Raw genomic sequence first — 23,917 nt, forward strand, 5'->3', positions numbered from 1 at the left:
TACTAAACGGACATATATAGACATTAGTAGACTTTTATCCTTTTATTTTATGGGTAAAAGCGTTTTATAAAATAAAGACTTTTGGGTTTTTTTGTTTTGTTTTTTGCTGATCTGTAAAACGATGGGTCCGTGATCCAATACGAATTGTGACTTGTGTGATCCGTCGCACCACTAATCAATACAGTAAATAAAGTCAAACTCTTATGAGCATATATTATATTGTTATTACACTTTTTTTCATTATAGTAGGTTACAAACTAGAATTCTCCACAATTTCGATGACTTGAACAACAGATCATGTGCAGTGTGCAACCTTTTTTTTTTGATGCCATCACGTTTCCACTTGGACAATCAATGCCAGATGAAATGAGGGCACAGTCAAATGACAGTGGAGCTCAGAGTTGTTGTTTTTTTTCCTACCTTGATCTTTCACTGATCTTTGTCTCGAGCTTGTCGTGAGCGCTGATTTGACATTTCCGCTCGAAAGGCCACGCCGAGAGATTGCCCCACGGACGCCGGCGCTCGTTTGTCTCTGGAACGGACGGCATGACCGGGGAGAAAAAAAATGAGAGGAAAAGGTAAACACAGTGCGTGGGTGTCTTGCCATTGACTTTTTTTTTTTTGTACAAGTACACTGAAGCCATAATTTAGGTTTTGAACATGACGTGTTTCAAGCCAGGATTTCAAGTTTGTGTTTCGAGACACTTTTAAGGTTTCAAACCAGGGTCACGGTTTGCAGTTGGACTTTAAAGTAACAGTTTCAAGCCAAGGTTAGAGATTCAAATTAGGGTTAGGCTTTTAAATTATAGTCTCAAACCAGGGTCAGGATTTAAAATGAAGGGGTACAGGCCTGCGTTAAGGTTTCAAACAAGTGACGGTTCAGGTTTCAAATCAGTTTGAAGTATAAAGGAGTCAAATTTGGTTTCAAACAAGGGTTAGAATTTTAGGCATGAGGTTAGGTTTCAAATTTCAAATTTGTCTTTGAAATCACGGTTAGGGTTTCAAGACACTGTCAGGCGTAAAACAAAGCCAATTGCCCATGTTTGCTTTGCGTGCTCGACTTGGCCGCAGCTGTGCTGAGTGTTTGCACTTCTGGATGAGAGCGTGAGCGGGCATCAAGAGGGTTTGGAGTGGAGTGCCGCCGAGAGTAAACACAGCACGGCGAACTCGCCGCTGAAGCGCAACACGCTCGACATCATCGGAAGATGGCGGGGCCGGAACGCAAGACATCAAAGACGCTTGTAGCGTACTCCGCTACACCAAATATTGCTGAGCGCGGTGACGATGCCTGGATGTGCGCGACGTCCGCGGTCGAGCAAGAACACGTCACGAGCCAGTTGTGGTTTCAAACAAGGGGTTGGGTTTCAAATTGTAGAGTAAAGCCACGGTTCGGGCTTCGAATTTGGGTTTAAAAAAAAAAAGGGATTGAAAAAAATAAGCTAAAAAAACTTCACTTGAGACTGATTTTAAAAAAAAATTAAAATTAAAAATAAATCAGTGTTATTGTTTGAAAACAACGTTGAGGTTTCAAGCGATGGTTAAAAACTTTGGAAAAGGTGTCAAAAAAAAAAAAAACAGTCAAGGTAACAAAGGCTTTTGAATTTGTTGTTGCGACAGGACAGCCAATCAGAACTCTCGAGTGGTGTCAACCTTCGAGGCTGAAAAACTACGAGAGGATGATTACGAGAAGCCGTCGCAGCTTCCCCTTCATCTTCCTCCCACTCTCACGCAGCATGGCCTCCATTCTCCTTTGTGTTGCCGTGGCGGCACAATCCCGCCATTAAGCGTCTCCAGCTCCTGTTTCTCCCGAGCTTTCACCGTAATTCTCGCAGTGGTAAAATCTCCACCACGTTCCGTCCAGCTGCAGGTTGGTCGGCCTTTGATTTTTTATTTTTTTTTCCCCTCCTCGCCGTGCCGTGCACTCAGTGTGCTTTTCATCTCTGGTTGCCCACCACCGCCGCCGCCGCCCCCACCACGACAATGCCACCCATTCATATTACATCAAGAGACGGTGACACCAATTACTTGCCAGAAATGGACGGAACAAAGTAGAAGAAGACAGATGATGATGTGAGAGAGGTCTTCAAAAATCTTGGAAAACAGAGTTTGAAGCAGCAGGTGGTTCTGGTTCAGCAGGGAGGTCCGTTTGAAAACACCAGGACAGTATACAAACACATGGACTTCATCTACTTGCATCAGGCGGCTTTTTGGGAGAGGATGGGGACGGCGGGGCTCAACTGAGGGTTCTCAAACATGCAAAAAAAAATGGACTCAGTTGCAACCCCCGGGAAGATTAAAAATGAATTTCTAGTTTCAGAGATTGAGTTGAAATCGGGTGGATTTCGACAAGCTCCCATTTGTGAGAATGGAGGATGAAATCCAGGATTCTGACTTTTTGCGAGTTTTCTTTAGGTTTCCTTCCACATTCCAAAAAGATTTGAAATTGCCGTTAACATTTTGGTCTTGATTTGGTTTGAAGTTTCAAAGTCGTGTTCTCAAACCCTCAAACTTGTGGTCCTGATTTTGTCTCAACCTCTCAAAGTCTTGGTTTTGAGAAGGTCTCAATACTTCAAAGTCTTGCTGTCGACTCTGCCTCAAAGTCTTCAAACCATGAAAATGCCGTCGTCGATATAGACTCAACAACGTACCACGATCGGGGTTCAAAATAACTTCAGGTTTGGTTGAAACCAGTGCTAATGTTAAAGTTATGGAGGAACTCCAGCCAATGGTGAAGCGTCTTGCCGTAATGGCCCATGAAGCTGGTCGCAATTATCCCCCCAAAATGTTTCCGCCGCGCATCATTTCAAAGAGCGCGCTCATTCTTCTTCTCCCGTCGTCCCGTGACACGTCCATCTCTCAAAATTTGCTCTCCCCACTTTCCCGTCGACGTGCCGCTCCATTTCTCCGGCGAGATGACTGTCATCGCTTTCCATTTGGGACAACTCGATGCTCTTCGTGGATCTCCGGGCAACATCCGACGGGCGAGGGGAAGGCGAATAAAAGCGGGAACCAAACGGCCGTGGCATCAATGTGGCGCACGAGCGCGAGCGGAGCCAATCTCCCGCGCATTCAGCTTCGATTGGCACAACACGAGTCATTTTTTACATTAGACTTCAACTGACACACACCATGAATCTTTTAAGATTGACTATACTCTTTCCTACTCAGTTGGAAGGATACAGGCCAGACCATTATCAAGAGTTCTAGCATATTTAAAAAAAAATATTGCTTAAAATGTTATTTATTTATTAAATTTGTTGCTCTCATTAGTTAGACGCATCATTTTTATTTCTTTGTCCAAGTAATTATAATAATTACTTACCTGAATAATCATAAACATCTTGACATATTTTACATGTACATTAATAAACATTGATCAAATGTAAAAATGACAATATTTTTTATTAAAAGTAAAATATAAATTTTGCATATATTTTTTCTAATAATCTATGAGTGCTCATTTAAAAAAAATAAATAAATAAATAAAAAATAAAAAATCAGTGTGGCTCTCCTACACAAAAGTTTGCCAAGCCTCGTTCTAAGCAGCCATCAAGTTAAATTTCAGTGGCTTTTAAACACCTTAAAGCTCAACCCCGACATGGAGTTGCAACCGCATTGTTCCATACGACACATACCCACAGTCCAATAGCCAATATGTTGCAGCTTATAAACGGCTTTGATTTTTCCTTAACACGCCTGCCCCGCTGTTGCGGGTCATGTGTGATTTAACCTCGGACAGATTTTTGGGAACACTCTCCCAGTTGGCAGACGCCATAGATAAAAATGATAGATCAAGCACAGATTGTCTACCCCCTGCCGACGAGCGCGCCTAGACAACCAAATAACAGGCTATTTAATGGGTCAACAGTGCCGTGGCTTTTATGATAGATCGGGCCAATCTTCTGTTCACGCCCCGCAGCAATGCAGACCCCGTTTTCGTTTTTTTTGGGGTTTTTTGCCTTCCTAGGGTTGCAACGGGAGCATCTCAGCTGGAGGTAGACAACAACCTAAAAAGCAAAGATGGAGGCTAAGTGACTAAAATGGAAGCACAAGGACAGAACAAAAGTGCACGTTTGCACCGTGTTGTTTATGACGACAAAACGATCGCTATTTTGAGCTCCACTTTGTCTCAACCCTTCAAAGTCTTCAACTCGAGTTGTCTCAACCACTCACTCTTGGTCAGGACTTGGTCTCGAACGCTCAACTCTTGGTCCAAGGTACTCAAAGTCTCGGTCTCAACATGGTCCCAACTCCCAACTCCTCAAAGTCTTAGTTGTTGGTCTCAATCTGAGATCGTCTTGTCTTTCCCTGCCTTAGTCTCGACCCCCGCCCAAAAAAAAGTCCCGACATGACGAAAACCAGTTATAGGGCTCCTCTGCAGGAGTTACAAGGCGTTGCCTCATAATGCTCCCTTGCTGTTCCTCATGTTTAAAACACCCATCCTCCATCCCAACCTCAGATTAGTAATTGATGACAAAAAGTCATCGGAGGAATTCTTAACAGCTCCGTCAACGTTTTTCTCCAGCGAACTTTCTTTAGGGTTTGTTGGAGAGGTGACACAAGGACAATAACTCAGCATTCAACTTGTACTTTTCAAGTGGTTGATGCAAACGCAAGGACACAACACACATGACACACAAACAAAAAAAAGACCACATTTATCCTGCTCTTGACCTTCTTTGTGGCCTTCGCGGAATGCCATTATTCTGACACACTGACGAGTCTTAGCGTCGGCTTACTCCGATATAGTTAATCCAGCCTGTCAGAGGAAGACTGAAGATGAAGCTTATTAGATTGACTGTTGACAATATCACAGAGACTTTTCACTCGAGAGTGACGGTGAAAAGGTGGCGGCAGCCGGTCAGCTGGTCGGTCAGCATAAAACGATGAGAGGATTGTGGTCATCCACAACCACAACAGCGAACTAAAGGAGATTTTATCGACAGCAACAAACACTTTGTTGATGATTAAAAGAACGTTCTACGATCAAACGAGGACGACTATAACTGGGTGTCAAGTCTTGGTCTTGACTTGGTCTCATTGAATCAAAGTCCCAGTTTTGTGTTTATGCAAACTCGTCAAAGTCTTGTTTTGAATTTGAAAGAAGATGTTGGGAAATGGTAGATATAGTAGATGTGTTTTTCGATGGACAAAGACAATATTGAGAGAGAGAGAGAGAGAGAGAGAGAGACAGACCTAGCTAGCAAGCTAGCTAGCTAGCTGTATTTTCCTCATAAAATAAAAAGATAGAGCTACATGCTGTTCAATGGACGAACACATATTAAACGTCACTGCATTTGTGTTAATACAAAACAAAAATGACTTATAGAGACCAAAACAACCAGCGAATACATCTTTTTCCCCGCTTCTGCTTTTCCAGACACTGGACGTTCGGTGATGTATGAGAAGGGTCAGCGCACTTAAAGACGTTTTTTTTTTTTCTCCCAGCAGACTGCAGCCGCATGCTTGCTCAGCACATTGTGCAAAGTGCTCATCTTTATCAACACAACCCTGTTTCTGCACCCCACCATGTAACTTTTTGACAGAACTCGTTAGAACTGCTAAACAGAGCCCACACAAGCTCTACAACAGCACCACACTGAACACTGATGGCGTTTGGATTGGTATCATTTTCAAAATCTTCTACTCTCAGGCGCCACGGCACTTCTTATGAAAGACAATGGGCCATAATGAGTTTTTTGGGTCACTTTTTCCGTGGCAAAAAAAACAAAAGACTAAAAAAGGGCCTATGGCACTGAATCTCAGTGTGGGGAGAAACTCGAGACAATGTGGCGCAAGCCGGTGGAAATTGTAACATAAAAAGAAATTGTTCATCTTCCATTTTTATCATGTAGACAAACGGGCACAAAAAAAAAAAAACGTTTCCCCCCATTTTTCTATAACTGACTTGTGTCGTAAACTGCTGAGTTTATTTTTAACGTCTGGCTGCAAACGAGCTAAAGCTGCGTGAGGCGTTTACGAGGTCATCAGGCAGGTAATGTGAGGTGTAATTAGAAGCTTCCTGTTTGCATCAATCTATTAACGCTCTGCTTTAAAAAAAAAAAAAAAAAAAAAAGAGGTATTTTATCATCCCTAATTAAATAAGAGAAGACAGAAATTAGGGAGATGGTAGGAGGTCTTGCGGGAGGGGATAAAAAAAAAAAAGGTGAAAATGACATGCAATGCTGGCGTAGGCGGATGGTCATTATCGAGCGGTCGACGTGTTGACAGTGCGACGGAGTGAAGTGGGAGGTCCGGAGGCGTGAAGAGAGGACAAAAGGTTTATGGGTAAATGGAAATCAGGGCGGGAGAGGTGTGAAGAACTTGAAAAGGTGGAACAGAAGGCAAGAGTGAGACAATCCGGTGTTGTTTACTGGGGAGGACTTTTTCAATTTTTTTTGTTGTTTTTTTTTTGCTCGACTTTCTTTTCAAGTCTATTTTAAGGTCTAGATCTCAATCTCCAACATGGCAGACAAACAAATACCAATCATGTCATTGACAGCTATTGGTTTTGCAAAACTAAGCGACTAACAAAAATCCATTCCTTGACACCTAGCACTACTTTCATATTGTCGTTCATAATTGAACAAAATGCTTTCACCAAAGGGGAGCTACCAGGAGAGAGAGAGAGGAGAGGAAAAAAAAAAATTTTAAAAAATCGGATTCTTGCCTGAGAAGACGAAACGTTAAGGTCAGCCTGTAGGTGCATTCCACATCGAGTCTTTCATCAGGAGGTGAGCCAGACAAGGTCAAAGATTATTACTTTGACAGGCCCTACTGCTCAAACCTCAGGAAAAAATATCGCAGCGCCATCAAGTGTGTGCGTGGCCAAGCGACTTTTGCACAAACTCAATTAAATGCTGACATCAACAAAAAGAGAACAACACGGCTCCCACGGCAGCCAGAAAGTGCCCCGAGGAAGCTGTGGCGCAGAACCTTAAATGCACGGGCAAAAACGTTCCGGACATTCATCCGGAAAGGTCGCCATGGAAACCTAGCCGGGACAATTCATTAGGTACTCCCCAGTCCACTGACTGACATTTTCATGAGCTTTTTTTTTTTTTTCCAGCTGCCTGGTAAAAAAAAATCCTTCTTCCAGTCACCATCATGAATCTTGTTTACAGCAGCAGCATGTTGGTATTGATCGGGAATTGATCGGTCGTACATTAGCCAGGGTGACTCAGAGGCCATGATCGGTCGCCGTACGTGACTCGACGAATAGTGTGGCATATTGTTCATCTTTGTCATCCTCATTTTTTTTTTCTGTCATAAGAGTGTTTATTAAACTAACCTGGTGCCTTGCAACATCATAAAATATATCTGGGTTCAGGTTCTAAATCAATCTTGGTTTGATTTGAAAAATGCAGCCAAGAAGTTTGCGGAGAGGATCAAATAAAACGTGTTGACGTTTGAGGCACACATTCTCCAAAATCAATAAGTTTTTGTCTCCTTGAATGAAGATTGTCTCAAATTGGGACGAGTACAGAAGTATTTACCGACAAACAATCGTATTTATTTGCCTTGGCATTCAGTGGCAATCCCAGAAGGTTTCAAATAAGATTGAAAATCAAAAAAGGTCCTTGCTCTGATGTGGAGAAAGAAGGCCAAAAACTGTGTTGAAAGAACGAACATTGCAAGTGTTAGTAAAAGTGTCATGTTGCCGCCATGCTCTGCCCACACACGCTCAGTTTAGCTGCGTCCATTTTGACATGGTTTAAAACGGCGAGGAATCGGTCACAATTCGGACTCGGCGCATTTAGAAAAGGCCAAATGTACCTGGCTTCTTGAGATGGTTGATAGACAAATATCACGATGCTAAAAGGCCTTAGCGACCAAAACAAAAATGCTAACGATCAAAATTCCCATCTTTCTGAATAATGTCTGGAAATGGAAAAAATGAGCCTAAAAAGGCTTAGAACCAAGATGGCAGACTTCCAGATTGTTTTCCAGCACATTTTGAGGCAGCTCATAATAGACAGGCTGACCAAATTTCACGTTTAGTCAAACCGAGTGTGAGGTTAAAATTCTCAAGTGGAACTTTTTAGAAATCAAAATTGGGGGCAATTGGCTGAAATGAGCCAAAACGGCCGCTTCAAACTACAACGTCAGACTTCCTGTGTCTCGGGACTTTTTTTTTTGCGAGTTGTCGACATGGTAGACATGCCAATTTTCTTCACGGACCCACCGTAACAGAAGCTGGTGGCTAATAATAAACAATCCAAGCCCGCGTTTAAAACTATGATGACAGTTAGGTGACAATGTCCGTCACAGCTCCCGCGGCGTTGCGACACGTCGGTCGCTGTTTTTCACCGTCAACGAGCGTGACACCAAACGCCGCGTCAATCCTGCGACGCCGGTGACGAACGGACGAGACCAAGACGCCTCCTTCCAGCGTTTGTCTGGAGTCCATCTTTTGATTCGCATTCAATTAGCTGTCACCGCTGTCACTGCCTCAGCCTCGTTGTTTGATTCCACCGCTCGCTAAGTGTCCTTCATGACCCCATCACCTGTCCGCTCCACTGAACACCGGGAAAATGCCAACTTTTATGTGCATGGCAGCAACCGGAACGTGGCCAGACGGAGGAGATGGGAATATTTAAGGATCGGCTTTACGTCTTCATCGGACATTGTCGCTAATTGAGTAACTTTTCTGACCCCTCCGCGGACTATTTTCCCAGACTAGAGACAAGATGAGTGGAATAGTCTTGATACTGCGTCTCGGTACGACACGAAAAGTGCCCAGTGGAGGGCAATCTGGGAGTCAATTGAGCTGAACGCGCTGAAGACAGAGAGGCCATTCCTACGTCGCAAAAGCCGTAATTTATCAACATGTTGACGGGCAATTTTTGACCCGAGGTATGTGCTTCTGAGATACAAATATGTCACACCGCTTGCCTCACCTGACCTCTACAACTTCACATGAGAAAAGAGGGCGAAGGCCGTGCGGCGTCTGACAGCGTGAAAGCTTGTTTTATGTTGAACATTTCCAAACGGTAAATTTACATACGTGTTTTGACATGAGACATTTCTTATTTTTTCTTCATAGCGCCTAACCAACACTCACAGGTCACAACATCAAGAAATTGCGGCAAAAACTTCCAGCGCGAGCAGTCATCAGCTGTTTCGGATAATTGCCTTAAATCCACCTGATGACACGCGCGAGGAAACATCTCCAAGCTGTGACAAGTGGTGAAAATCGGGCTCGATTAAACTTCTGCCAGCTGAGCCACTCCAGGAGCGCACGCCTCCGCCTCCGCCTCCTCCGCCGCCATCCGTCCTCATCAAACCTAAGCGCCTCGTTCTCAAGCCGTCTTTGCGCTCTGACCTTTTACGCCGTACTGAACGCGCAAATTATTCTTGATTCTGTCGCCGGCGACCCCACCGCCACCCCTTCTTCATTGTAGTCGCCGCGTAAAAAGAAAACGCACTAAAGCGCCAGTCAATTTCGCGTCAATCGAGTCATACATCATGTTCGGAGCGTATGGATTTCTAATATCTCGCTACAGTGCTCAGGATGGTGTCATGGTCTATGAGCATATATCAAATACGCTCCTTTAAAGATATGCAAAATGGGCACTGAGAGACTATTAATAACGATAACCTCCGATATCTTGGAATTACACGACACTGTTGGGGATTATGAGGAAGCGCTGGGATATTTAATAACAACCAGTTTAAAAACCAGCGGAATAATCCATGCCGGCAATGACAATAGCCGTCATCCACCAAGGGCAAACGGTGCGACTTTAGATCTTCATTGATATGTTTTGTATTGAAATTTGAAAGCGTTTCTGAATCATTTACTGACAATGCTTGAGGGGAGGCTTACAGTTGCGTTGGCCTTAGTGGTCTTCAGTGTCAGCATTTGTGAGAATGAAGAAGAAAGGAGGAGAAGATGATGGTTGCTGTCTGTAGACATCCAGAGCTTTACAACACGGCCAGCAACCACTACAAGGCCAAAAAAAAAAAAAAAAACTACGTAACCAGGCTTGGGGACAAGCGAGTGAGGATCTTGGCGTACTTTTTTTTTTACAGCCGTTACAATATTTCTTTCCATTAGCTTTAGCACAATGTTCAAACAGAGTCACTGAAAAATATATTTTATACAGAAGAGAACTTGGGCTGTAAAATGCATTTGAAAGAAATCCTTTCCAAAACATGCAAAATAGTAAGACATTTCCGCGATGCTGCTTTCCACCTATCCTGCTAGAACCACAAGTCAAAGACCTCCTTTGTAGACGTCTCAAAAATGCCATCCTCCAACAGAAAAAAGTGTTAACCTCCCAAAGAAGAACAAACATTTGACTTTGACGCGCCCGCCGCGTTCCTGACAGAGCGACTTACTGGAGTTTTGCGCACGTACGCCATCGCAGCGGGGGTAGCGACAGGTATGTGAACCGCTCACAATGCCAGGCTTCCCACTCATCGTCAGCACCGGCGACGTGGGGGGGGGCAGCACGATGGAGCGACAGGGTCCCAGCAGGAGGCCTTTCACTGGGAAGAAAGGGGCGCTGGAGAAGGATATCGTCAAAACGCTTTGGTTCTTTACTTTTAATACAGAGCTTGCATGTGAAGCAGTTGTCCTTGCAAATGTTCCGCTTACCAGTCATCTCATTTAGCCCCGCTCTAAATAGCCAATTCAGCAGCTAATACGTCGCCGCGAGGTGCCGCTGAGTACAGCGTTCTGTTTGTTTGGAAAAGGTGAAGCGGGGGAGAGAAGGGAAAAAAAAATAAAAATTTCCCCCACTTCATGAATACCATCAAAGTGGTGCAGGCGAACGTGAAGGACGGCAAGCGAAATTGAGGAGGAGGGAAACTCCCGCTGGCTGCTGGCGTTAGCCACAATGCTATTAGCAACGATTAAAAAGCTATCATGCTAACAGCTTGAGAGCTCAAATAATCACCAGGTCCTCTCTTACCGATGACTGCGCTCCATTTTTGTGATGAGACGGGAGTGCAGGTGGTCCCGGAGGAGCCTGTAATTGACATTAAGGCTTCCTTCGGGGAGTCGCATCACCCGACGGATGATCTCAGTTAGAGTGCCTACTCAACGACTTCCCAGCCAGACCGTGACTTTGTCCTGCTTTCAACGTGACCCTCAGTCATCCATCTATCTTTTATACATTGAATGTACGTTCCGGAGTTTATTCAAATATGGGTCGCGTTTAGTTTTGTCTTACGGTGGGGTGAGGGTTCGATTGAGGCTTTGGTGTTTAAGGCCGAGCCCGATTTAGGTTTGAATTAAACTTAGCTGTCAACTTGGTGTGAGTGCAGAAAAAGCAGCAGACTGGCAGATGATATTTTTAGACGCCGAGGAATCCCAAAGCTCTGCTACTATAGAGGAAAGTAAACAACTATGTCAGACATTTGGCGTGCATCACGGAGGACAACAAACATAATGCGGAGGCATCACATGACAAACTTTGCTTTCAAATTTGTGAATGAAGTTGAGGAAAAAAAAAAAAAAAAAGTCATCACATGGGAGGTCTGGCCGGGCAGAAGATTGTGTAGGCTCATGGATGAAAACGCACACAAGCCATCTCATTAGGAATACCAGCATCATCTGATGAAAGTGACATGAAAAATTCCTAAAGGAAGCGAGCCCGGCGCACAGATGGAAAGAAAAATTCAATGGCTGCCTTGTGACTGACAGGTTCAAATTGCATTGCTCCTGACCTTGGAGGACCTTGGAGGAATTTGCTCCCACTCAAGTCCTCAACACTTGGTGTCGGTGCAATTCAGCACATTTATGCCATTTTCTTTTTTTTTTAATGTGACACCACATGGTCAAATAAATAAAAACATCATATCCTCGCTATATGTAAAAGGAAGAAAGAAACAACCCTTAGGTAGGCGTTTTGTTCCACTATCTTGCCTATCTGAAGAAAACCGATACACTTGAGCCGTTCCCGGAACGGACCGCAAACCATTCCTTGCAATTTATCCGTCTGAATAAGATTACGATCCAAGAATGACGCCTGATAGGGGAACAGTGGAAAATGGAAGCAGTTGGATTTCTCACATGGGCCAAAGTTTAATTGATGGCGTTACAGCGCTGCTTAGTGCTGAGTCAGCGCAAATTCAATTGTTGCATATGGGTCGCCCGGTGGAGATTGTGCAAAGCGCATCTTTGCGTGTGTATGGAGTGCAACGTTGTTTGCCTCCATCAATTCACATTAGCTTCATTGCAGAGGAAGGAGAATATCTGGTGCGCCTTATAGTCCAAGATTCCGTTAGCAGAACATAAAAGTGGAGCCAGTTCACGTATCTACAATTATGCTCACTTTGAGTAAAGAGCATGCAATGACCTCAGCAAAAAGACATCATTCTCTGATATCTCGATTCGCCATGGCAACAGAGAGAAAAAGGTCAAGTTACCTTTCCCCGGTGGAATCGGAGGCGTAAGCAAACTATGAAAATACATTCCATGAGATAAAAAAATAAAAATCATCAACACTGCAGCGGCACGGTCGAGACGTGGGAGCAAATTGGTACACAACTATTTGATTTCGCACTTTTTAAATAATTTGGCATTTAATTAAAGTTAGATACTGCAAGGACACCATTTTTTGCTAGATTTATTTGCTTCAAAATGATCTTCACAGGGGATAAGAAATGTTTTTTTATAATTGTTACACGATGTGTTGCTCCACCGTTTGTGGGTTATACCGTCACGCTGATATTTGTTAGCCTGCATTTGGCGTCGATAAAGCACGGTGGTTGCTTTAAACGCGCTGCGTAAAATTATTTTGTTTTATGTGTATTTTGCCAGTAAACCTCAACTAGGCGCGGCAATAAACAGCTTGACGCTCCAGCTTGTGAAAACGTTATCTTTGTATCCGAGCTTGCGTGGCATATATTCGCTTTTATGATCCGGTAACTTCCGACTGCGCGCGACCAAAAAGTTAGCTCGAGACTTTTTATGTGGTAGCCTTTTACTTTGATTTACTGACGTCTGCCAACCTCAACCTTTTGTGTCCTTCCCTTCCTGCTCTTGCTTCCCCACCAACACACATTCGCAGACTCACACACACCAGCGCAAACCCGTGGAGAGCAAGTCCCGTCGGCCTCTGCCAAGAGAGTGCGGGCTGATGAGGTGAAAGTAATCTATCGGGCATGGCATCATCACACCTCCATGGTGGCATATGGCAACTATTGCGCCGGAAATAGCCAAAAACATAAGATGGGGGTCAGCGAGCGGTCGGAACTTTTTGCCGCGGTAATTGCAAAATTGAAGGAGTCAAAACAAAGTCACCAAACAGTTTTCGGTTTTGTTTGGGCGCAGATGAGCGGGCCAGAAGGTGTTTGTGTCTCCGTGTTTGCACATGTGTGTGTATGGGAAAGATGCCCCCCCCCCGCCCCGCCCCGAGCTGGTTGCTTGGCAAATATACGCAACGCCAGGATTGGCTTCTCCTCAGCCTGAAGGACAAGCCGACCCGGTCGCCGCGGATGCTAAACGAAGAGGAAATTGGGAGCGGGGGATCCTTTTGGGAAATTTAGGAAAGGAGAAAGCAAGCAAACGTCCCGTTGGTTGACAACAGAGGAAGATGTTTGATTCTGGAGGATGTGTCATATTTCATACAGAAATCAATGCAGCAATACTTTGAGTGATTTTGCAATTATTATTTGTGATATAAAAATATTACATTATCACAGCTCATATCCAAATGTTTCCTTCTATTTAAGTGATTTCTAAACCGTACATGAAATAATTGAAAAAAAAAAAATAACTTTTCCATAGGGGAAAGAAAAAACTGATAGTGTGGTTGCACAAGTGCACACACCCTCATAATAGGGACGTGGCTGTGTTCAGAAAGGCCGTTCGCTGTTCTCGTAAGCTTTTAAATGTTTCCTTGTTTTCCAGCAGGAGTGTGAAGGTTGTTTTTCAAACTGTTCGTCTGAACAAAGTCACGACACACTTATAAATGAGTTGTACAGGTTAGAGGTCACATTAAAGGTTTTGAAATGATTCATCTAGGTCTCAGTCACAAAAGTTTGGCATTTGGGCAGGGATGTGGAATTTCTTTTCGACTATGCATCTATCTGGAAAGAGATAGCTTTTTGGGTTTACGCTTTAGTTCAAAATTACATTTTAAAGAGGAAATGCTCCGATTTAACCTTTTTATTTCGTGTCCCCGTCCCATGCATTTTCGTCACTCGCCTGTGCGCAAATTGAGTTCTAGCTCAGTAAGAATTGTTATTTGGTTTTCCATTCCACATCAAAACATAAACGGTGACGGGTCATCTGGAGAATAATTCATATATTTCATATTTGATCAGATGGAGAAGAAAAAACCCAAAGTGAGTCCGCTATCGAGGTGGCAAACTATTTATCTTTCCCCAAAAGGCAACAAGTTGGAAAGTTCTAGAAGGAAAAGATGGATGTGGAGATACTGTATGTCATTTTCACTTACCCCCTTTAGCCCAACAATTTTCTTTTGGCTTTATCCTTGGCTGGGTGCCACGCTGATGTATTCATAGGAAACAATAAGTGCTCCTCCGCATGCTCACAATGGGAATCTCGGCCGGTCACCTCCCCCTGTCACTCCCTCCCTCAAGGCTGTGCCGTATCTACACAAATGTAATCTGCGCGTCTGTATTAAAATTCATGAGGCAGAGATAAGACGAGACTTTCATTAGTGCGGAGTTAGCGCTTTTTGGACAAAGTTGACCAATTTTCCCCGCCTCTACAAAGGAACTTTCAAGGAACCTGAGTAAGGTTAAAGGTTAAAGGTGTGAGGTCATGGGAGAAAGATCGCAGGAGAGACGTCAAACTTGCGGTTATCAAAGTGAATGAGAGTGAAAACTATTCAGACAGAGAAAGTCTTTCTTGTGATTATTAACTCATTCATTACCAACCGAGTGGGGGGGGGGGAGCATCTCGGACGACCTCAGCCGTCAATGGCAGTAAATGAGTACCACTGCTCCGATCTGATTCCAACCGATGAGAGATTTGTGACATTTGTTATGTGGCAAATATTCCGCCATCTGTTTGTATTTGGCCTGGAGTCATGAGCAGACTTAAATGTCTGCGGCGCTGAGTCCAAAACTAAGCAAAAAGTGGTTGGTGAAATGTGCTGAGTCATGCTCCAAATGTTACGCACTTAGCGGAAAACATGGCTGACAAATAAAAGCCATTAGTGCGAGGCGGCGGGCGCTAAGGAGGACAATGCCTTCTGCTTTTATGCCGTTTTTTTTTTTTTTTTTCTTCTTTTCCTTTCCATTATCTCTATTAACATTGAGCGGCCAACGGGCTGCTTCGCCACACTCAATAGTAAAAGCTTTACGCTTAAGTAAGCTATAAAATATGTTGTTGCTATAAAGGGGATGAGGAACTTTTTCTGTGAGTATATAAAGAGACATTTAGTGTATTTGCAGTGGAAAATAAGTTGTGTAACTACATGAAAAAGACAAATCCGAAATGCTCGCACCTCGTGTGACGCTTCAACTTCGCCGCACTAACTGAACGTAGCAGCAAATGCGCAGGCGAGAAAGCAGTAAAATGTTTTTTTTCATTTATTTATTTCATTTATTTTTTTTTCAGCAGGACGAGACGATGACACCGACTTCCTTTGAGGCATTGAGCATCTCTATTCAGCAGCTGGTCACTTTCATTAGCGACGGCGTGCGTTTGTCCTTGCAAAGCCAATGGAGAGAAAAACACGCCACCGTCGAGGAGACTATTTCCTTTGCGGGCTATCGGTCAACAAAAGCTGAGTTACACTTCGTTAAAAAAAAAAAAAAAAGGACCAACCGTACGTCCTCACCTCATCCAAACGACTAACTCAAACCCCACAAATCCCTCAATCTAAACGTGCCTATCAACGCTAATATTAACCTTTCGCACAATAGTATCGCTTAGTTCCGTTTTATCTGTGAGCGCTTGATTTTGTGCATTCACGTCTAGCAAAGGCGCATCGAAATTCTGCGTCAGGTTAAGTGGAAGGGTGCCGGTAAAGTGGTACACAGCCAATGAAACAAAGCCAAACGGAGCTCGCGCTTGAAAGGCAGCGCTCCCGTTGATAAATGGCAGGGAAAAAAAGAAGGAAGCGCATAAAGGGAAGTAATTAAGCAATGACACTCATGTTTTAAAAAGATACTTAATCCTTTGCAACCCCACATAAATATTAGACAGCTTCAGGATGATTGGTTGTTTTGAAATTGCTTCAAACAACAAGCTAGATATAGCAAAAAATGGGTAGGCCAACTGCTTCGGAATCACTGTTGTTCCATAGCTTGAGAGTTGTACAGATGACAACGTCGAGAACATCTTAAATCCTTAGTCCTACTTTGAAGATTATGTGGAGGAATTTGCTTAAATTATTCGATTCGCGTCAAAGAAAAAGGAGATAGAGCGGTGACGAACACAACCACTTCGCTTGTCTTTAGACAGGCCGGAAACGGTGTGGCTAGCTAGCTATGTTGTTTTAGCCGGCATATAGCCTAGCTACACCAAAGTCAGAAAATGGTGACAAATTCACAGCAAACAGACGTCACGACGGCACTGCATTTCATGACCGATTAGACGGGATGATTAGATCGCTAAGCTACATTAGCTAATGTAGCGACTAATGTAGAAACGACATCTTATTTAGCACCTAATGGATCTGTATACAGTACTCTGACATTCACTTTTCATTGCTTAGCCCACTCTTATCACTTGTGTAAAAGCAGTGTTGAAGTTTGTTTGATGTGAATTTGTTGCCCGGGTACGACCCCAAACATTAGCCTATTAGCACTAGCTGCTAAACCGAGCACATTGTGTCAGCATTATTGGGCATTTGTGGTTAAAATAAGTTTAATCAGAGTCCAGTTTGATTCCTCCCTCACGCTTTCCTCAAAAAGCAAGCAAAGTGTAAGAAAAGGCAGCATTGAAGAGCGTCAGGAGATAAGCCGAGCGACTTTACGTGACGAAGAGAGAAGAAGAATCAAAAAGTCACATCTTGCGTGCGAACTGAGGTTTGTTATCGCGTTAGAACAGTGTGTGCAGAAATGTATTGCTTTTGTGACGCCGATGCCGGCGGGGGAGCAGAGTTGCGCAGAAAGATATAGAATAAAGACGGTTTCTCCATGCATGAAATTGGAACAGATTTTGCGATATCAACGTGAGACGATTCAGGGATTTAAAAAAAAAAAAAAAAAAAAAAGATTAAAAATAAAGTCTTTGTCTTTTGTTTCATCTCGATTGTCCAAAGTCAATAGATCGTTGGAACTGTACAGCTTTTGTTTGGCGAGAAATGTCAAAAGGGGATTCCGTTTAGTTTAACAGCTTTTTCACAACAAGTACACAGGTTAGTAAAAAAACAACAACAAAAAAACTTTTCTCATACTTGCCATAATGTCTAAGTCAAGTTTACTTGTATAGTCGTTCATCACCAAACCATCGTGGAAGAGTTTTCACGGGCCGAGAGTTGACAAATGTCAAATGATTCACGACATCCCCCCGCCCCCAATCGGACCATCTAGCCAACCAGACAGACAGACAGATGGACAGAGACTGTCGATTTATGTTGTTTTAATGGCCAATCTGACCTGACTTTCAATCCTCTGACAGGAAAACACAATAAATCATCAGCATCTGCGACACGGCTGACTGGCAGCATCCGCGATCATTTCATTTGTCAGAAAAATTGATATTTTTCCCCACACACACACGTCACAATGCAGCAGATTATTAATAACCAAAGAAATGCCAAGACACACACATTATGCAGCCCTAATCCTGTTGCATTTTTTTTTGGTGGTGGGGGGGGGGCTGCTTCGTCATTGGCCTTTGCGTCAAACAATAGCCAAGCAAAGACAAGATAGGCAGGTTTTTAAGCCGCATTTAAGACGCGAATTTCAGACACAAAAGTTCAGGCTTTCAGGCAGAACCCAGCAAAGCAGTCGGGAAATATCAGGTGTCCTCTTCGAATGATTTATTAAATACTTCAACACACAGAGCACGAGAAGTTCAACTCGCAGAGTATGTGGGTGAGTCGACTGGCGATATCAAACGAGTGTGGCATACACACGCACGCACACCCCCACACACACACACGCAGAATGTTGTGGTCAACAGAAACACACACCAAAAGTCTTTTGAGGCAACGCAAACGTCAACTAAGACTCAATAAAGGTCAAAGTATTAAGCACTCCGCACTTTTTACAGAACAAACGACAGGCAGGACAAAAAGTCACCTCGCTAGTCGGTCCGAGTAAGTGAAAAGTCTTGACATAGTTTCAGGTGGTGGTCTGAAAATAGCGCGGCATCCTTTGGGGGGGAGGTTGGCGTCAGCGCTACATTCATTTTAATTAGAATAAAAGTAAGCGACTTCACATTTTCAATGCACCCAAAGAGATTCAAGAAATGGCTTCTCAATGCAAACGACCGTTTCCGAGGCTTAATGAGGTTGAGGCAGAAATGGGGATCAGATACGGGAACATCGAGTCTCCCCCCGCTTCCATCCAATCAGGGTTTCTAATAAAAGGCCTCCCCTCAATAACGAGTAAGTAACGCCGCCGTTCATTTATAACGAGACTGTCAGGTTAGCGCAATTCGCCACAGGCCCGACGTTCCTGCGACATTTCTACCTCAAGGTCGTGGATTAATTTCCTCCCCCCGCCCCGCGTCCCCCTCGAGCATTCCTGCATTTGCACCGTAGCTCAATCTTTAAAAGGCTGCTTTCTGAGACGCCATCACCGCGTCTGTAATCAGCGGGTCACACGGAGAGATTTCTTCGGTCCGGATCACTGCTTACATGGCCAGTCAGCGCAGTTACATTTTCAAGCCGTTCCAAATGATGGACTTCTTGCAAATGTCACTCACAATAACCGGCTATTGATTGCTTGGAAATGTCACATGCGACCTCTCCGTCGTAAACGCGCGAGGCAACAGATTAAGTGTTCTTTTGGAAACTTTGCCCGACCTCTTTTGATTTGCCGTTAAATGTTGCGAGTTGTCACGTTCCGTTAGAAAAATCATTCAGATGCGCACGAGATGGACCCCGACACTGCATGAAGACATCAATCCCAAGAAAATGACATCTTGGAGGCCTTAAATACTAGGTACGAGAACACGCATCGCCGGGATCGGACGATCCAAGTCACAGGTCCTCAGGCGACATCTTGAGAACAGGTGCTGCTTTAAAAGAACCCGTCGGCCCATTAAAATGCAATGTCAGCGGGCCGTGGCAAGGAGTCATCAACCCCTTTGGGGGCTGGGGGGGGGGGGGGGGGTTGTTCTCTCGCCTAGTTGGATCTTTGTCTGCTTGTCGGCCCGTGAAAACGCCGCAGCAGGTGCGAGATAGAGCAACTATTCGTCAACTCAAATTATGCTAATGAGTGTGTCTTACGCGTCCAAGATAGCAGAAGTCCTCTGCGACACGGGCAGAGTGCTCATTACCTGCTAAATTACCCAAGATCCTTTGGGAGGAACAGGCCGCGGAGATGTGGAAAACTGACAAATGATAACCGGACTCTGCTCACAGCTTTGATCCCAGCGTGAAAATGTCCTGACAGCATCGGATTTAATTTGCGGATCATGATTCTTGATGGAATCTCGATGCTGATGCTGTACTCACCGCTTGACGGTCAACAATCAACTTCCCAAATCGAGCAATTTTTAGTTTTACAACGGGTTCCACCACAGACACGGATTATTCGGATTCTCATCTCGTCGTTTCTTATCGGAAAATTCAGCCAAGATCAAACCAAAAGGCAAATTGGACTCAAATTATGAATCACATGCCATATAGTAACATCATCATCCGGCGCCCGGAACCAGAAGAGTTCAAGCGCATATTGATCTGAACAAATTTCAATTTAAACAGGAAGGCTGCCGTTTAAAGATTTACAGATTAATCCGTTGATATTTTTCAAGGAGGAAAACATGTCAGCTGATTTTCAGGTTTGCCGGGAGGACAAGGTGACACCTCGCTATCGACACTGCCAGGCACAAACACTCAAAAGTGGCGCCCACACTGACCCATTGAAACGGCTGTGTGTGACATGCGAATATATATATGTATATATAAAATATGTGATTGTAATATAGAAAGAAGAGCGGGAAGACAGGATGAAGCATCTCATCATGACAGCAATCTACATTCTCCACCACCGCATAATAAATGCTGGCACGCACACACAAAGTAAGGGCAGTTGCCTAGCTGTCCATCCTGCATGCGGACATTCATTGCATTTTAATAGATTCTTTTAACCTTCACTTATCAAAAAACATTAAAAAGCTAATTAACGTCTCCTGATACCCAAAAAGCTTTGAAATTAATTAAAGTAACACAAATGCAGTGAATTCTCGCCACAAGATTACATTAAAGCTAACACATTTTGCTTGTTATAACGCTAATAAGATAAGTTAAGCTAATAAGAAAGTAGTAGCTGGTGTCAAGGAAGTATGTTGAGACGTATTGTATGTGGGAAGTCACAAACTTGCAGTGGTTTTAACATGTTCAGATGTTAACTTCTTTTTACACTTACATGAACGTTAACAATGTTCTGCAATGTGACTACCTAGTGTGAGTTGTCAAGGTTTCACAACAACAGATTAACAATGTTTACTCTGGGCTTGAAAATTGTTTTGGTGATAAAAGTGTCCTTTGAATAAACATTCTCACAAAAATCCATTATATCAATACGGGATACACATACAAAAAAAGACACGCTCTAAATATTAAGGCTCATGAAGGGCAACACTGCCCCCTGATGGCCAACGGGGGAAACTACATGACAAAACTTCACAATGTATTGTTCTTGACAAAAGAACTGGCAGCTGCACTAATTAAAAAAAAATGGAAATGGTGTGAAATTTAGAGAACTCATTAAAAAAACAGACATTAAAAGCGCATTAAAAGTGTAACTCAAGTCCTTGTGTAAATGTTACAATGTGTGATTTTTCCGCATTTTCCTTCCAATTTGTTTTCTTATTTTAAAGTTTTATCAACATAATTATATTGGCCTGCTTCTCCTCCACTATGTCAAGGTTAAGTAGAGCAATTGTGACATTTAAAGACAAAACTACGTAAAATGTGCTAAATGAGGACATGTCACGGGAAGGAAATGAGCTATTCCTTCAATTAATACTGAAGTCACCTGTGTGAGTGTTCTTTCCTTCCAATTGTTTCGAATTTTAAAATATAACGAATATTTGTTACACATCGAGTTGTTATTTCTGTGTGGGGATTATTTTGAGGCGTGTGTGTTGCTAATTTCCTTAGCTAGCTGAGTTTTGAAACAGTACGCCACTGCTGCAACTTGCATCTCTTAGATTCAGAATTATCTAGTTTATACAAAATGATAAAAAGACAAAATTAATGACTCACCGGTACTCTTGAGATGTGTATAAAACGTTTATCTTGTCGCGTTGAATTGTGACGAATAGTTTTTTTCCGAACTTGAAACCACAGCCGGTGCATTCCAACCACTTATTAATACTGACGATGGCTAGCGATATTACGTTCTTATCATGACACGAGGTTTTTAACTCCACATACAAGCCCAGGTTAATTATTGTCTTACTGGTGACAATTTATGTTGTTGCTTATTCGTCTCATTTATTTTACAAAAAAAAAAAGAAAAAAAAAAGCGTGACAAATTATATGCGCTACATGTCCAAGGCGCTGCTCTAAATGAATATGTGGTCAGAAAGCCTTGTGTTGAGTTTAAAAACAAAAAAAAAAAACAAAAGAAACGTAGGCTGGGGTAAATGTTACCAAAAAGTCACAATGGTACCAATCTGATGCCATTTAATAAATATGAACACAAGATGGCGCCCATCTTACATCCATGGTAGAATGAAGGCAAGTTGACTGATCAATGCAGTTTTTCCAGTTAGGTACACATGCCCAATATAATATCACGGGATTTAATATAAAAAAAAACAAAAAGGAAGACAGGATTTTCCATTTCTGGATTTTATTCATGGTCCAAATTCTTATCAGTAGACTTAAAAGGAAATAAAATGTCCTTTCTTCTTTGTTTTAAATCCTTTGTACACATCCTCTTAAACAAAAATAGAACAACTATGTACAATCCACCGGTAAAAAATATACATATACAAAGCGTACAAGGCCAAAAATGGGGTCGTCTTTGTAAAAGACATAAAAAAAAACAACAAGACGAGTGCCACTTTAAACACACACACACTGAACGTTATTTGTGCGGCCAACACTCTATTTTACAGCTTATTTTGCATCCTCGTCATCGCGTCTCATTGACATCGGTTATTGCATTCTAGTGGGGGGATAAAATAGACGGCCGGGAAAACTAAATGGAGGTTTAAAAATCGTTAAGCGATTTTCGACAAGACAAATTCACACCTGAGGGGGGATAATACTGACACGTGGTTTAGAACGTTAGGAGTGGAGCTGTGCAAAAAAATTTAAAAACAGAAGAAGAAGAAAGTGTCAAAATGGCGACGGAGGATCAAACTTCGGGTTGACCTAAAAGGGGGGCGGAGGAACGGTCCAAGTGACACAGGAGGTGCTCAGGAGTGTCGGGACGGCCGTAAGAAGGCCCGGGAGGTCATATAACATATATAGAACACATTCAATACCTTTCATTATGTGTCGTGAGATAAATAAAGCAATAAAAAGAAATCCCCACTCCACTCCACACAAACACACACACACACGCACACACACACACAACCATGAGCACACACACAGCAGCATCTACACGGCTATGAGAAGCACAAGCGAGAAGCCAGCAAAGAAAACAAAAATGTTTTTTTGTAACAAAATATTCCAAAATATTCCACAGTCTGTTCTCTATACACACATCGTTAATTTACGGCAAAACCGATGACAAAAAAAATAATGTATAATAACACGCGTTTCCATTCATGTATTTATACATATGCAAATTTGTTAGCATTTCAAGTCTTCCAAACGACGCTAAAGGCGCGAACGTCAGGGAGACCAATCCTTTTTCTATACGATGAACTCGGACGGCAGTGGAGACGCACTTCCTTTTTGGCTGCCATTTAAATACAAATGAGGCGGGGCAAGCGCTCTCCCCCAAACAACACTGTAAACAAAACTCGCCCATTTGTTTGCGCTTTTGAATGACATAGAAAATAATTTGAGGTTCCTCGCCTTCCCCCTCTTAAAGGTCCAGGAGGTAGCACGCCGTTCGAGTAGCTCGCTTCAGGAGGCGGCCATTTTGTTTCCCCCGAGAACAGTAAGTGCTCCAGAAGTCGCTTTCACTCCTTCCTTCAGCCCCCTCGTCCCGAGAAAAATGCGGTGCAAAGTTAAAAAAAGTCAAACGCTTAAAAAGCATCAACTTGCTTTCTTTCTTTTCCTGGTCTGAAGTCTTAAAAAAGTTTTTCAAGTGAAGCAGGCACAAGTTTCGGGGGGGGGGGGACTGCAGGGGTGTGTGGAGAGTTCTAAGCAACAAAACATGACAAGTCCAACACGTGACTCTGGGATCCTTCTCTCGTCACCTTATCCCGAGGAAAACGTGGCGCTAGTTCCATGGTGCAAAATTAAAATAATTTTCACAAAAAATTAAAAGCGTCAAAATTCCCCCCCTAGCTCAGAAGTCTTTTAAAAAAGTTTCTTTTTTCAAGTGAAGCAGGAACGAGTTCCAGGAGGTGGTCAAAAATTGTCCACAGCCCGGACATCCACGCGTCTACACGGCGGAAACTTGTTCATCTGCAAGAGAGTGAAGACCAGAAAGAGGAAGTCACAATTGAGGTCCATTTTTTTTCTCCATTTTTCTTTAGCGTTACAAAAAATCCTTCAGGTTTGTCTTGACCTTATGAGGGGACTTTTACCCGTTTCCACTTGTCAGGATTTTTTAAAAATAATAACTATTAACCACAATGATATGGATGTGAGGTACAGGTTTTATTTTTGTCTTCAGTAGCTTAGATTTTTAGCGTGTATGGATTTAAAAGGCAGGGCTTGGCCAGGTGAGTGAC

The 23,917-nt window shown here is 43.1% G+C and overlaps 1 protein-coding gene and 1 long non-coding RNA gene across 8 annotated transcripts in view; both read right to left on the bottom strand.

Moving 5' to 3' along the window:
- Window positions 1–21,547, bottom strand: part of LOC148320527 (uncharacterized) — a 99,042-nt gene extending 77,495 nt beyond the window's left edge. The window contains exons 1-2 of the long non-coding RNA XR_015839620.1: window positions 21,318–21,547; window positions 421–532 (exon numbers count right to left, since the gene is read on the bottom strand). This is a non-coding gene — a long non-coding RNA (uncharacterized LOC148320527). The remainder of the gene's footprint in view (window positions 1–420; window positions 533–21,317) is intronic.
- A 345-nt stretch (window positions 21,548–21,892) lies between these two features.
- The window catches only part of rapgef6 (Rap guanine nucleotide exchange factor (GEF) 6), a 44,758-nt gene continuing 42,733 nt past the window's right edge, over window positions 21,893–23,917 (bottom strand). For all 7 annotated transcript variants that reach the window (XM_088279306.1, XM_088279307.1, XM_088279308.1 and 4 more), the window contains one exon: window positions 21,893–23,648. In XM_088279306.1, coding sequence (XP_088135432.1) covers window positions 23,626–23,648 — 23 coding nt within the window. In that variant the 3' untranslated portion in view covers window positions 21,893–23,625. The remainder of the gene's footprint in view (window positions 23,649–23,917) is intronic.

Source organism: Idiotropiscis lumnitzeri, chromosome 17, assembly GCF_059441095.1.
Source record: "Idiotropiscis lumnitzeri isolate Australia: NSW breed Sydney's pygmy pipehorse chromosome 17, RoL_Ilum_1.0, whole genome shotgun sequence".
Lineage (NCBI taxonomy): Eukaryota > Metazoa > Chordata > Actinopteri > Syngnathiformes > Syngnathidae > Idiotropiscis > Idiotropiscis lumnitzeri.